General features: G+C 37.6%; 1 protein-coding gene across 3 annotated transcripts in view; it reads right to left on the reverse strand.

The window, feature by feature from the left end:
- Positions 1 to 16,618, reverse strand: part of DOCK4 (dedicator of cytokinesis 4) — a 437,391-nt gene that overhangs the window by 101,646 nt on the left and 319,127 nt on the right. For all 3 annotated transcript variants that reach the window (XM_004741945.3, XM_004741944.3, XM_004741943.3), the window contains exons 24-26: positions 15,128 to 15,255; positions 12,618 to 12,752; positions 1,056 to 1,154 (exon numbers count right to left, since the gene is read on the reverse strand). In XM_004741945.3, coding sequence (XP_004742002.2) covers positions 1,056 to 1,154; positions 12,618 to 12,752; positions 15,128 to 15,255 — 362 coding nt within the window. The remainder of the gene's footprint in view (positions 1 to 1,055; positions 1,155 to 12,617; positions 12,753 to 15,127; positions 15,256 to 16,618) is intronic.

The following is a 16,618-nucleotide window of genomic DNA, read 5'->3' on the forward strand; positions in this document are numbered from 1 at the left end:
GTTTTTAATTCTAAACTCAAGGTTGAAAATAAACATGAAAAACGTTTTTTTAGGCATGGGTTTATGCCAACTGACTTTCTGCTTGAGAGAGTACATCTGCCCAAACCTTTTCTTTGTTTCATGATTCAGCTTGCCAACTGCTCCAATGTAACTTTGAAAGATGCTTCTAAGGTCATGCAACATCTTCCAGATCAAAGATAAGTGATCCCTGTGCATGATCTATATTAAAAAACATCTACAGGTTTTCCTCTGAGGTGCTATGAAGGCTTCCGGTCATGCAAATCTCGCAGTGTGACTGTTCCTCCTGTCCTATAATTCTCCCCCACCGCTATGTTAAGAATCCCTTCCATTACAATGGTGTACCTATGAAGGTATCTGGAAAACTCAAGAGATGGGAGAGAAATAAAAGTAAATAAGAACAGATGACAGGTCATTCTTCTAGCTGAGGACAATCAACTTCTAAGGTTTTAGTGAACACCGTGAAGGAAGCACTGGAGCTCCCTAAATCTCAGGAAAGATCGCATTTTTATAAACCTGGCATCAATATTTTCTATTTAATGTCAGCCTGTCACACTAGCACAGCATATTGATTGGACTGTAGCTGACAGAGAATATCAAACACAACCCTGTTCTCCAGTCAGAACACTGTAGCCACAAGTCCTCATTGTGGTTTTAGAGGGATGAAATCTGCTAATATATTTATATATTCACCCTTATCTTCTTTAAAGGCAATATTTCCAAGTCCACCTAACTAGAGTTAGCCTATTTGCTTTTGTCTCATTAAGTCTGTGATTCTGTTTTAGTTTATTGAATTTTGCTGACAGGTATTTCAAATCCTATGTCTTTGTATAAAATAAAAGTTAAATGCTTTGCTTGAGTAGTTGAAATCTTAATGAGCCAAGATAGATAGTCAGACATGTGGATGAATGGGAGAAAAAACAGCTCAGAATTTAACACAAACAGGTAAAACAACTGTCAGGGAACTATCTTAACAATAATGAATGAGAACAAAGAAAGCTACAAAGACATAGGAAATTTTTTAAAAAGTTACTTACCCTTAATTCTTCCTTTGTATTGAAACTATCAAGAAGTTGTTGATAATGTCTATCTGTCATTTGTCGTAATAAGGATAGGAGACAAGCAACAAACTCCCCCTAATTAAAAAAAAAAAAAAAAAGCATATTTTTTTATTAAGAGTAAAAATGAAATGAACATCAATAACTTACTTTGAACTGCCCTCAAATAGAACACTGAAAAAAAACACCACTATGATTTAAGTCACTCTATGAAGTCTTTTAAATCTAAAGTAACCATAATATTATAGTCAAAATTTCTCCCTGTGATGAATACCAGTTACTTGGTATATATGCATTTTCAAATTAGGAGGATTTTTTTGTTTTTTTTTGTTTTGTTTTGTTTTGTTTTGTTTTGACTTGTGTGGAAGCTTCTCACTAGGAAACTTCACGCACTTAAAGGAGGTAAGGTCATTTTACTGAGCATTTATTATACCTTCATTCATTATGTCATTTAGCCTTATTTTCAGTGCTATGAGGTAGGGGGTATAATATTTACTTAAAGAAGATAAATTGTACATTCCGTGGGCTAAAACACTTGCTCAGAGTCTTCCACTAAAACGTGGAAGAGCTGAAGTTATCTACGTGTCTTTCTAACTCCAAAACTCTCCCTGTACCTCAAGCTCCCTTTCTGAATTCAAAGTCTCCTCCAACTCATCTCAGTGGTGGTCTGCTAACTGGCAGGGTATAGAGAAAGCCATACATCACAATGTTGGTTTCAAACACCTTTTAAAAATAGCTTAACTGTCATCATTTTCTGCTTGGGTGCTATGTGACTGACTCCTAAAAAGTCCATTCTTAAAATTAATAAATGAAAAAATAGCATCCCTAGATTTAAAGACCTATAAAATTGCTATCACTTGCATCTAACTTAAAATATTTGTGCTCTAATGCAACATTTAGCACTCAGAAAAAAAAATCTACTTTTAATGAGAACAATAACATTTAAAACAATATGAACACAACAGAAGAAGCAATCAGTGGTAACAGACAGTAAATTTACAAAAATGTATTTTAATTGAGAATTGGTGGGTTGTTGTTTTTGTTTGTTTGTTTTGTTTTGCTTTACATTTACATGGAAAGTGGTTATAGACTCACGTGTAAAATCGGGGACTGAAAGCTTTCATAATTGGGATTTTCCAACAGAGGCAGCTAAGTCAGGAAAGTCAAAAGTATATAACCCTTCCAGCTGCCAAAGGAGGCCTGGAGATACTACTTAATTACAGGTCAGGGTAACCAAAGAAGCAGACTGACCTATTGCAGGAGGATAAACGTTTGTAACACAAATATAACAAATAATTATTCCTACACACTTGGTGGGGCAAGTATTTAAGAACTAACAAGTAAAGGTTAGCAGAAATCTATCTTCTAAGCTCAACATAATACTTTGCTAATGAACAAAGAAACCTGTGGTACTTAACACAAAAGATGGAAAATTTAAGGGCACAATGATTTATATTTTAGTGCATGTGTGTGAGGAAACGATCCAAGGCTAGGAAAATAACAAGCCAAAAGAAAAGAGAATACTACCTGGTACTCACTCAAGACTGGGAATAGTATCCTTGTTTCACCAGCAAGACTGGAAAAACCTTGCCATATTAGGGCATCAGAATACTAAAAAAGATCTTTTCTCAGCAGAAGGGAAAAATTACATCTGGAATAAATGCTGCTGTGACCCTACCTAAGAAAGTTCATAAGCAAGATAGGAAAAAATTAAATAGTTCCTAAAAAATTTAACCTCATTCCAGAACAAAGTTCAAATATATTTCTAGGAATTTTAAAAATCCATTCTCAACAGCATAAAATTCACAATGTCTGGCATTCAATGAAAAATTACCAGGAATACAAAGAAGCAGGAAAAAATAATGATGAAAAAATCCAAATGAGGAGAAAAAAAATCCATAAAAACAGACCTAGAAATGACATAAATAATAGAATTAGCAGTAAAAGACATTAAAATAGCTATTATTGGGGCATTCTGGTGGCTCAGTTGTTAAGTGTCTGCCTTCAGCTCAGGTCGTGATCCCGGGGCCTTGGGATCGAGTCCCATATGGAGCTCCCTGCTCAGGGGGGGGGAGCCTGCTTTTCCCTTTCCCACTCCCCCTGCTTGTGCTCCCTTTCTCACAGTATCTCTCTGCCAAATAAGTAAATAAAAATCTTTTTTAAAAAAAAAAGTTATTATTACCATAGTTTACATATTCAGGAAGCTATAGGAAAGTTTGAACATATTAATTTCAGACATGAAAGAAAACAAAAAGACCCAAATTGAGATGAAAACTTTAATGTGTGAGATGAAAATTTACTTAGTAAAACTAGTGGCAGATTAGACATCTGCAGAAGAAAAGATTACTGAACTTGAAGACAGTAGAAATTCTCCAAAATTAAAAAAAAAAAAAAAGGAAATAAAAGAAAAAGCATCAGTGAACTAAAGAACAACTTCAAGTAGCAGAATATATATGTAATTGGAGAACTCAAAGAGGAGGAGGGCATAGAAAAAGTAATTGAAAAAATAAGGGGAAAAATTTCAGATTCTCTGAAAACTATAAACTTATGTATTAAAAAATTTCAACAATTCCTAAGTACAAGAAACATGAAAAAAATACACTAAGGTACATTATAATAAAATAGCCAGAGATAAAGAGAAAATATTAACAACAGTCGGTGCAAAAAAGACACATTACATACAGAGGAACAAAGGTAAGGGCAAGATATTGCTCATTACAAATAATACAAGCCAAAAGACCTTGGAGCAACATCTTTAGAGTACTGAAAGAACAAAACAACTATCAATCAAGATCGTTACCCTAAAAAAATCTCTCAAAAAGAAAGACAAAGATTTTTCAGACATTGCAAAGCTTAAACAGGATACCACTTCTATTCAACTTTATATTGGTTTCTAGCCAATACAATAAAACAAGAAAAAATAATAAAGGAATATATTCTGGAAAGGAATAAAAAAATCTCTTTATCCATACTTAACATATCTGTGTGCACAAAAAATGCTATCAAATCTATAATGAGCTACTAGAACTACTTAACTGAATTAATCTATGTCTCAGAATATAAGATCAATGTACCAAAATCAATTTTACTTCTACATATGAGAAATGGTTCATTGGAAGCTGAAATTCAAAATAACATAATTTATAATACTACTGAAACATTTAAGTACTTAGTGATATATAGGACAAAAGATTCACACACTGAAAATCATAAAACACTGATGAGAACAATTAAAGATCTAAATAAATAGAATACTATGTTCATAAATTGGGAGATTTGATACTATTAAGGTGTCAATTCTTCTCTAATTAATATACAGATTCATGATAATACCAATAATATCACATCAGGTCTTTTGTGGCATAGAAAGTGACAAGCTGATTTAAAAATTCATATGGAAATGTTAAGGACTTGAAATTGCCAAAACACCATTCAAAAAGAATAAAGTTGAAGGACTTATACTATGTGACTTCAAGACTTATTATAAAGTTCTGGTAGTCAGGATATTGTTATTGGTGTCAAAACAGAAAAAATAGATAAATAGAACAGAATAGTCCAATCCAAAAATAACCCAAATGTCCACTAAAGGGTGAGTGAATAATCAAATTATAGTATATCCATATAATGTAACACTATTCAGCATTAAAAAAGAATGAATACTGCTACATAAAACAACAATGAAGAAACTCAAATAATTATACTGAGAGGAAAAAGTAGAAATGTCACCCCCCCAAAAAAACCTAACAGTAACTATGTACCATATGATTCCATTCATATAAAATTCTAGAAATTCACATTTATCTGTAGTAACAGAAAGCAGAGCAGTGGCTGCCTGGGGATGAGGTAGTATGGGGGAGGGCAAGAGGAAGGAAAGTGAGGGAGGCACAAGGAAATTTTTCCGATTGATGGACATGTCCTTTATCTTGATGATGATTCACAGGTATATACACATATGTCAAAACTTAGCAGTTGTATACTTTAAATATATGCAATTTTTGGAATGTCAAAACATCTTACATAAATAAAGATGTATAAAGATGTAATAAGATATTACATCATTATTAAGATGTAATACATCTTAATAAAGCTTAAAAAAGACATTAGGACAACATTATTGTTTATGGAATAGCACTATGTGTAAGTTACTGCATTTAAAAAAAAAAGATTTTATTTATTTATTTGACAGAGAGAGAGGGAGAGATCACAAGTAGGCAGAGAGGCAGGCAGAGAGAGAGGGGGAAGCAGGCTCCCCACTGACCAGAGAGCCAGATGTGGGGCTCAATCCCAGGACCGTGGGATCATGACCTGAGCTGAAAGCAGAGGCTTAACCCACTGAACCACCCAGGCATCCCTGCATTTTTCATTATCAAATTCACTCCTTACTAGAGCCTTGTTGAGTAGATACTATTAACTTCATTTTACAGTAAGATCTGTTAAGGTTAAGTTATTTATCCCAGGTTTCACAGTTAGAAAACGGTGAAGCTGGGATGTATCTCTGGTTCTTCTACCTACCTGCTCAGACTGATTTGATTTCATAGAGGAAATATACCTGAGTTTGAGGTTATATTTCAAATATAAATAGGCATATAAAAATCTATCAGTTGATAACCAATGTCTGACTTTTTAACCTCTCCAGTAAGTCTCAACTTAAAAATGCAAATCCACTTAGTAGAAACCCACTGAATCTCTCATTTCTTAGTTTTTCTACATTCTAGCTACACTATCTCTAATGTAGTGACTAGGTTAATATTCTTAAAATGTTTACTCCTAAAATATACCATCCTGTGAATAGTGACATGCCTTGAAGTTAGAATAATGTATTATTCTAGTTTTAGTATCAATAGTTTTAGTAATAAGAAGAGTTGTTCAAAAAACAATAGACTTTCATTACGTATTTACAGTCAGTGTACATAGGAACACTTCCTTGAATCCAGGTTATTATCTATATTTGTCACATCTGCTGCAGACTACAAACAACTTATCCTAGTATCTAATCTTTGGCACATTTTTGATGTGTTATTAATCTGAATATCTACTCTGCAATGTCATTTTATGTATTCACTTAATCTATTTAGGAATTCAAAGCATATTTAACCTGTTAAGAAGCCTAGATGCCCACTGGCCATAGTAACATTTTTCTAGGTATATCTCCTAAGGCAAGGGAAACAAAAGCAAAAATAAATTATTGGGCGGGGGGTGCCTGGGTGGCTCAGTGGGTTAAAGCCTCTGCCTTGGGCTCAGGTCATGATCCCAGGGTCCTGGCATCGAGCCCCACATCGGGCTCTCTGCTCAGCAGGGAGCCTACTTCCTCTTCCCTCTCTCTCTGCCTGCCTCTCTGCCTGCTTGTGATCTCTGTCTGTCAAATTAATAAATAAAATCTTAAAAAAATAATAAAAATAATAAATTATTGGTACTATATCAAAATAAAAAGCACTTGCACAGTAAAGGAAACCATCAATAAAACAAAAAGACAACACACTGAATGGAAGAAAATATTTGCAAATGATATATCTGATAAGGCATTAAGATCCAAAATACATAAATAATGCAACTCAACACACAAAAAACAAACAATGTGATTTAAAAATAGGCAGAGAACCTGAATAAACATTTTTCCAAGGAAGACATACAGATGGCCAACAGGCATACAAAAAAATGCTCAATATCATTCATCCTTAGGAAAATGCAAATCAAAACCACAATGAGGTATCACCTCACACTTGTTTGAATGGCTAAAATTAAAAAGATAAGAAACAACAAGTGTTGGGAGTGCATGTATTCTCATACAAAAATGGCCCTTATGAAACCTTCTGTTACACACATGCACTATTTTTTCCAGAAACTTCTTCTTTTTTTTTTTTTTTAAAAGATTTTATTTATTTTATTTGACAGACAGAGATTACAAGTAGGCAGAGAGGCAGGCGGAGAGAGAGAGGAGGAAGCAGGCTCCCTGCTGAGCAGAGAGCCCAATGTGGGGCTCGATCCCAGGACCCTGAGATCATGACCTGAGCCGAAGGCAGCGGCTTAACCCACTGAGCCACCCAGGCGCCCTTTCCAGAAACTTCTTAAAAAATTCTGCATCCCTTTCCCTCCCCCAACCAGAAGCCCACAGTACATGGAAAGTTTAGACCAGTGTATCTTTCTTAGACATGGCCAATGTTGACTTGAGTTACCTGTACCATAAATGGTGCCAAACTAAATTACGGGCAAAGAAAGACGCATTTATAAACTGCAAGGAACTTTGGAGTCCAATTAGTTGAGGGTGTGAGCAAATGGCCATACATGTTCATGCTGCTGTATTAAATCTGCTTCCACATACAATTAGATTTTTGAAAGGAACAGATTACAATGGTCTTTTATTTTTTCTTTCTAGCAAGAGAGAGCATTTTAAAATTTAAAGAACAGTTGGTAAAGGAACAAAAAGTACAATCTCTTTAAATAGTAAAAATAAGGCTACTGTTATCTAGAATTATGATACAGCAGAAGTCAGTCCTGCTGTTAGTGTTATGGGGAGGCAGGGTGACAGCCATGTGACTTGCAGGAGAACTGGAACATTCCGCCATGACATGCTGTGGGAACTGCTTTCACCCACGGGATGTCCACTTATTGCGGGCACTTTCTGCAAGGACTGGAAGTGTTCAATGTAGGACTACCACGTAAAGACCTTATTCAAAGAGCCTGTTCTCCATGAGCAAATGGTAAAGAAATTAAGTCTTCAGTGCCCACAGAGGACTGATTCTGTAAATGACCAGTGCATGCTCCTCACTATACAACAGTATAATTATTCAGCAGTCATAATAGCACTACTGTGACTCTTGCTGCTACCACAATAATGACTGAAGTAAACTGATATTATTTAAACCCTTATACATGTGATGAAATCCTCACACTAACTTTGAGAGAGGTCCAATTATCTTGGTTTGTTTTTGTTTTTGTTTGCTTTTTAAATTTTATTTATTTACTGAGAGAGAGAGAGAGAGAGAGAGACAGAACACACAGAGGGAGAGGAAGAGGGAGAGGGAGAAGCAGACTCACCACCGAGCAGATAGCCCAATATGGAGTTGGATCCTAGGACCCTGGGATCATGACTTAAGCTGAAGGCAGATGCTCAATGACTGAGCCACCCAAGTCCCCCCCTTTTGTTTTAAAGACAAAGGAAGAGAAGCTTAGAGGTATTTGTAAATTGCTCAAGAGCCTGTAGATAATAAAGTTGCAAAAGAGGATTCAAAGCAGATCAGCTTGACTCCCCTGAAAAAAATGTTTTACAGCATAAAACCAAAGGAGCCAAATAATCCAAATGGATGTTTCCCAGCAAATTTCAAAACACATACCTTGAGAGAGTTTGATTTTTTGCAAAACGGGGGAGGGTACAACATGGCTATGCTGGGGAAAGTTTCTCCTTATGTGATTTTCCTAAAATTCGGAACAATGGAGGAACATCCTGCTGGCCCTACCCCCAGTGTCCTCTGCAAACCTGATTTCACTGCCTTCAAGTCTCTTAATTTGCATTGATTATTATACTGTGAAGGCCTAAAGGCCAGGCATACCCCAGAGAGATCTGTCATTGACAACTGCCTCTGGATACAAAGCAGTCTGAAAATGTGTTTTAGTTTCCAACCTCAGGCAGTCCTTATGCACAGCCAACATTTGCTCTGAAGTTTGCTAGGCTATTACCATTTTAAGACTATGTTAGAGCTCCATTGCCAGGAAGCCATTAAAATGTCACCATCAAAATCATAATGAAGGAGAACTTTTTTCTGCTTTGGGGAAGATGGAGTAGATATACTTTTACCTATTCCTCCTGCTATGTACTACTTTACAAACCTCACTAATAGATACAGAACAAACAGAAGAGGAGTCTGAAGGTGGAGAAAAGAAAGCAGTTTGGCCAGGGTCCTTGGGAGCTGAGGAAGGACAAAGTACCACATTCTCTGGGTTTTCTTTCTGCTTTGGGTATCTCACACCTGGAGCTGAAGAAGCTGGCCAGTTACACCAACAATTACACACAACAAAAGTCTACTCTCTTTCGCCAAAAGATCAAGTAAAGGACAGTTAAGCAAGCCAAAAGTTTTACTGCTCTACTCCAGGTGAAGACCACAAAGGACTTTGGTCTCACCCACACCAAAGGGTGAGCTTAGACTTCCATGCTCACAAAGCTATGTAAGGGGTGCCCTAATATCTTCCCTAGAGAAAGCCAAATCGGGAGCCGGTGCTTTCATGTCCGATGTTGTTAGTGAAGACAATGTGGGGAACACGAAATTCCACCTCTGGCCATCATGCGTTAGCACCCTTCCCCTTCCCCTGCCAAGTGGTATCACATAAAGCCAGCTAAAACAGAAGGCTTAAGTAAGATTCACAGTCTTATAAAAATGTCCAGACTTTAATTAAAAATCACTTATCATACCAAGGACCAGGAAGAGCTTAAATTTAATGAAAAAAGACAATTAATACATGTCAATATAGAGATAATAGAATGTTAGATTATCTGGCACAGTTTCTGCAAAAATTAGCTCAAAATGGTTTGTAGACTGAAATGTAAAATATAAAACTGTTAAAACTTTTAGGAAAAAAAAAACTTAGGAGATAAACTTTAGGATATAGGGCTGGACTAAAGAATTCTTAGACTTGACATCAAAAACATGATCTATGAAAGGAAAAACTGATAAAGTGGTCTTCATCAATAATAAAAACTTTGGCAAAAGACCTTGTTAAGAGGATGAAAAACAAGTTATAGAGAGGAAGAAAATATTTATAACCCACATACTCAATAAAGGACTAGTATCTACAATATATAAAGAACCATGAAAATTCAATGGTAAAAAGCAATTTGGGTAGAAAATGGGAAAAAGACATGAAGAGATGTTCTACCAAAGAGGATATATTGGTGACAAACAAGTATATGAAAGTGTATGTTCGGCATCACTGGTCATTAGGAAAATGCCAACTGAAATCACAGTAAGATATTACTTCCTATGTAACAGAATACACCACCACCCCCAACAACAACAACCAAAAAACCAACAACCCCAAATGCTGAAGAGGGCAGTGAGAAATTGGATCACTCATACACTGTGTACATGAGAATGTAAAGTTATACAGCCACTATGGAATACAGTTCGGCAGTTTCTTAAAAAATTAAAAATGTGGGGTACCTGGGTGGCTCAGTTGGTTGAGCGCTCAGGTCATGATCCTGGAGTCCTGGGGTTGAGTCCCACATTGGGCTCCCTGCTTGGCGGAGAGTCTGCTTCTCCCTCTGACCCTCCTCACTCTCATGCTCGCTCTCTCAGTCTCAATCTCTCTCTCTCAAATAAGCAAATGAAATATAAAACAAAAACTAAAACTAAAACTAAACATGCAGGGACTCCTGGGTGGCTCAGTCAGTTAAGCGTCTGCCTTCAGTTCAGGTCATGATCTCAGGGTCCTGGGACAGAGTATCACGTGGGGCTCCCTGCTCAGTGGAGATCCAGCTTCTCCCTCTGCCCCTCTCCCCGCTTGAGTGTGCTGCACTCTCTCTTTCTCTCAATTAAATAAAATCTTAAAAAAAAAAAAAAAAGCTAAACTAAACTAAACCTGCAACTACCATATAATCCAACAACCACACTCCTAGGAATTTATCCTAGAGAAATCAAGACTTATGCTTACATAAAAACTGGCACAGAAACATTTATAGCAGCTTTGTTCGTAATAGCCAAAATCTGGAAACAACCCAGGTGGTCTTCAATGGGTGATGGTTAAACACACTGTAGTACATCCAAAACATAGAAACTACTGAACAATAAAAAGAATAAGATGTATAAATATATAAATATATTAAAACAACTTGGATGAATCTCTAGGGAATTATTCTGAGTTAAAGAAAAAAAGCTTATTACAAAAGGTTATTTACTGTATGATTTCATTTCTGTAACATGCTTGAAAAGACAAAATTATAAAAACAGAGAACAGGTTTGGGATTGTCAGGGTTAAGGAGGAGGTGCAGATGGGAAGGAAGTGGTTTTGACTGTAAACACAACACGGGGGATCCTTGGGGCCACGGAAATATTCTGTGTCTGGACTTATTAATGTTAGTATCCTAGTCTTGATACTGTCCGATAGTTCTGTAAGATTTTTATCATTGTGGAAACTGGGTAATATTGTAATATTTCCTACAACTCTGTAAAAATTCTTACAAGTGCATGTGACTCTATAATTATCACAAAATAACAAGTTTAACTAAAAAAAAAAATGAAAAAACAAAATAAAAAAATTCAACATAAAAAACCCCCAAACCTTCAAATCCATAATGAACCCCAGGAGTGTTAAGCAGCAACAATATGTGTTGAGCATTTACTTTGGACCAAGCATTGCGCTAAAAACACGAAGCCGAACCCATGATGCAGGTACCACTTTCCATGTGAAATGGAGAACTCAAATGCTTGGCTTATCTTTTCTTTTAATGAGGCAATAGAGCTATTACATATATTAGAAAGTTTTCATAGTATCTTTAACTTAGTTGGTCAAAAGAGAGAGTTTAACTTTATTTCCCAAACTCAGAGCTTGGTTTCTTCAGGTTAATCTCAGCTCTAAAAGCAGAGAAAATAAAATTCAGCACAACGTGGCCGTCCTGAAACAGTCAGGAGAACTTGGTAGGAGAGTCAGGGCAGACTTCGTATTTTTTTTTTAAGTAGAAATAAAAATTATTTTCATCAGGGGCTGAGCAAACATTCTTAAGACAAAGGTTCTTCTGTGGATGATTTATATTAAGAATGGCAAAAGCTGACATTTTTGTAAATATATGAAAACTATAGCATCTACAGCCATTTTGGATATTTGGAAGAATATTCTTAATCAGATCTAAAAAAAATAAATAAAAAAAAAAAAACCATTCTTGGTGAACTGAATGTGAGTTTTAAATAGAATCTATCCACCCAATCATCAATCCATCGCTCTCTATAGATACACACACATAAAAATAAAAATACATACACATACATAAACTATCAGATATACTGTTTCTTAATTTTTTTATAAATCATGTTATATAATACTCATAAAATAGTGGAGCTTGAAGGTTACTTAGAAATTACCTTGTCAAACTTTCTCAATTCATACCTAAGGAAACCAAGGCATCCCCAAATTAAGATCCTTACTATCCACAGTGAGAAATCCAGAATTAGAACTCAGGACACCTGACTCCTGTTTCTCTATTTCATTAGTCTCCTCTCCTCAAGCAATTTGGTGGATAAAAAGAGAATGAAAAGTACCAAGAGGACTGGGAACACAGAATCACAGGCTAATTAAATTGAGAAAAGTGAGAACTAATAACAAATTTGGCTTTCTGAAATTAAATATATCTTAATCCAAGATCTTTTAACAAACAGTGTTTCTTATCTTCATTCCCTGGCAAAATGCAAGTTAACTTCGTGTATCTTCGAAATACACAAGGGTCATTCTCCCAGAGCCAGATTTCCCAGTTTCCTATAGCAACCCACCCTCAAAGTGACTGAAGCTTTTACAAGCACAGCTATGCTCTGTTCGGGGCCATTTGCTTTATGCTCTTACAGTGACATCCTGGAACTGGAGCCTCATGGCGGAGCCGGATGGCTGAGGTCGACTGGTGATCTCCAATATGGTTCTCAGCAGGATGTCCAGCAGGCTGGCCACTATCACATCTATTTCCTCCAACACTGATTTCTCCTGAAGGGAAAAAAATAAAAAGCTCAGGAAATGGTGGCTTCATATACATATTAATCTCTCTAGTGGAAAAGAAGGGAAAAACCCCACATTTCCAAACACAGAATCAAAAAATCAGAGGACTAGCGAACTTGACAGAACTGGACCTCACCTATGTCACCTACGTCAATGACCTTCTTTTACAGAAAAGGCACAGAGAAGTTCACAGCTTACCCAAGAGCAGGCTGTGCAGTGGCTGCTGGACACACAAATGAAAGGTGGGGTGACGTCCTGGAAAGCAAACCAGATGCACTAAGAGCATCAGCTATGCATGAACACAGCATGTAATGGGGCCCAGGCAGTTCGCCTCTCTGAGTCGGATTGCTGACGGAAAGCCCCTCCTGATTCCCAATGTTCTTAACTGTCTCAATTTCAGATTGTGCTTACATATCCTCTTCTCATCACTTGAGTTGCAAAGGTCATTTTCCAAAACCCTTTTTAGTGCAAATGACTATTCCCATAAAAATGATTTTTAAAAAACTCTCCATGTAACACGAGCAAACAGCGTTCAGTATAGACGAGCACCATGAGCTCCAGACTGGATCTAAGATCAGTGGCCACGGCGGGCACTGCTTCCCTAAAGCAAAATTGTATCCAAGCCCCCAGGACCTGAGAGAGAAACCCAAACTACTCTGCACTGACTGTATGTTTTAATAGAGTTAGATTCTTATTACACCTGCAAAGACAAAACTCTGTGTCCAAAGGCTCCCTACCAAGACTGCCTCTCCAAAAACAGAACCAGCGGAACAAACAAAAACTTTGTTACAAAGTGGGAGTCTGAACAGCTCTCTGGCCAGGGTTTCATGATAAACTTTCTCACAATTGAAAGAAAACTACCAAGGTTTCTCCTGCAGAGCAGAGTTTCTCTTCTGAATTCCTTAACAGGTAAGTCTAAGGTGACTGCAATTTCCAAACTGAAAGAGACAGGAGAGATTTTTAAAAAGTCTTTTCCGCTACTGTTGATAGTTGTTTTCAGTCTTCTGCAGTGAATCCCCTCACTCAGCAGAATTATACAGGAAAGTTTTAAAGCAAAACTAACATTTTCCCTGTCATCACTCTTCTTCCCAGTCCCAGCTCGACTTTGGGGCCTAGGATCTTGGGGATGTGCAAAAATCAGTCCTCCCTCCCTGGGCAGGTCTCTCTTACTACATTTTTTTTTTTTTTAAGATTTTATTTATTTATTTGACAGAGAGAGATCACAAGCAGGCAGGGGGGGAGAGAGAGAGAGAGAGAGAGAGAGAGAGAGAGGAGGAAGCAGGCTCCCTGCCAAGCAGAGAGCCCGATGTGGGACTCAATCCCAGGACCCTGGGATCATGACCTGAGCCAAAGGCAGAGGCTTAACCCACTGAGCCACCCAGGCACCACTCTCTTACTACATTTTCAAACACAGCTTCTGCCCTTTTCCTCTCCAGTACCAACTCTTTTTCCACAGGCCTGGGGCCCTCTCTCTGTTCCTTCCACTGGGGTTCCATGCCAGCTCAACACTGAGTGCTTCAGAAGGCGATCATAAGTACGAGGAACAAACATGGGGAGACGGTAGCAGAGTAGTAGCAAGGAGGGAGAGACACGGGACTCCCAACACTGCTCTGGACAAGCTGTCAAAGATGAGTATACGTCAATTCACACCTGTAAACTGCCAGAGCTAGAACAGGACATCCTTTACATGTGAATTTCACATCGGCCGTGAGCCATGAGCCATGGACATGAATACTCAAAGACTTGTCCCCAATTCTAAGGAAGTCTGTGATTTTTCTCTATTTGCCCTGCATTCTATAATGTAACAGCATTGCAGCAAGCATCAGGTATGTGCACAGGAATTCCCAAATCCACAACACTCTAGTGATTACCGTTGGGGCTGAGTAATAACAATAGTGTAAGATACGCTCGGTCTCCCGGGGCTTTCCTCTGTTTCCACAGTTTCTGCAGGGCAGGGTCCGAGAGCCATTCCAAGCTCGGACCACCACCATGCAGCCTTCCACAGACTGGGTCCAAAAAGACTTCACTTCACAGGCAGTAATTTATTCTTGCCACAGAGAATTCAGCATATCAAGATTAAAGATACATGTGGGAGGCTTTGAGAGTTCTAATTTTTTCTCACTGGGTATTCAGTTCTTTCTCGAAATACAAGTTTAGGAAACCCAGGTTATTTGGGGTTATAGCAATCCTACAAGATGAAAAAAAATTATTTCAGAACAAAAGCAAAATGTCCAACCCAGCTGGAAATAAAAGTGAGAATCTCAGAGGGTTACGCTTAGTGAAGTTTCTCTGAGGACTTTGAGCATTTTTATTTCCAAAAGTCATTTGATGGGGACTACATACTCTGACCTGTATTTACTTACTGAGCTATTTTTCTTGATGAGACAAAATACGTTGCTAAGGATACGTGCACACATGATCAGGTCCTTCTGCTCCTGCAGGTGCATGTGGAGGTGATGTAACACGACGGGCAAGAGGATATACCTGGAATCTGGAGAGAGAAGAAACGTTAGCATCACATCTGTGCAGACCCACGCTGACCCCACTCAAATTCTTATCTACTCTTTAATCTAACTGTAATGGTTAAAGGATTAACACATGTCTGTAAATGGTACATGACAGATATTGAAAAACAGCGGTTCCTTTCCCAAATCCATGATTCCTGCACTCAAGAAGCCTTTGATTCTTGTGCTGAAATGGGTTATTTTTTGAATTATTTGTTTTACCTCCCAATATCTACATGGCATGCTTGATTTTTCATTGAGATTGACCATCTACTGACTTCTTACTACAGTAGAGTTAGCCTCTTTTCTTCTTCCCAGTCTCAAAAAAAAAAAAAAATCCTATCACAATTTCTGGCTAAAGCAACATTTTGCATTTGCTACCATTATAATTTCCAATGCTTTGCACATGACCCCATTTTTGTTTTGCTTTGGTTTCTCTCTCTTTGAAAGTTTTCAAGAAGTTATCCCTGATAATTCAAAATTCTCTAATTGTTTGCCTTGCCTTGGCCCTTGAAATCTATAAACTCATGTCCTTCAGCTCTGGGAACTTGGCTTGAAATACTTGTACGATTATTTCCTTCTCTCTAGTTTTTCTGTCCTCTGTCTGAAATTCTGACTACATTTATATCATGAATGTCTTAAACCATCTTCTTGAGCATTTTTTCATCCTTTTGTCCAAATTCCTAATCTTCTAACTCTTCAACTTTCTTATTCCTGCTCTCGTTTATTTAATCTCCAAGAGTTCTTTCTTATGTCCAAGGCTGGTGTCACAGGTGTGTGCTCACACAGGTGCCTGTGCTCAGAACAGCCCCACACCTGGTTTCATGCTCTGTGCTCCCAGCATGAAATTCCTAATAATTTTCAAAGAAGAGGTGTTGTATTTTCATTATGCAGACACTCCTGTTTATTTCTCTGAGTGATATCCTTTTATAGCATGTTTCATGGATTTTCTCTCTCTGAGTTAGTCAGAGACAATTCTGTTATTTATTTATCTCCTCAAACGATCGTTTTCTTTCAAGTTCTTTTTTCTGTTTCTGCATTTTGGCCTCTGCTTTCACATTAAAGGTATTTCTACAAGTATCTGATGATTGCTGGTTGTCTGTCTTTATAAGCAAGGCACCAAAATGCTAACTGGGGCCGGGGGGGAACCACAACTGTGTGCCTGTTGGCAAGCTTGTATACTGGGGAAGCTTCACAGCAGGGTGGGAAGGCATCCAGATGTTTCATCAGGGGACCCCCAAATTTCAGAATCTGATATGTCTTTTCTTGGTCTGGTCAGTTTCTCTACAGAGGAATCTGATAATCTCCTCTATGGGGGAGCACAAAACCATCATCTTTTAGTCATTTGAA

This window comes from Mustela putorius, unplaced genomic scaffold (genome assembly GCF_011764305.1).
Source record: "Mustela putorius furo isolate JIRA1106 unplaced genomic scaffold, ASM1176430v1.1 tig00003845_pilon_pilon_pilon, whole genome shotgun sequence".
Lineage (NCBI taxonomy): Eukaryota > Metazoa > Chordata > Mammalia > Carnivora > Mustelidae > Mustela > Mustela putorius.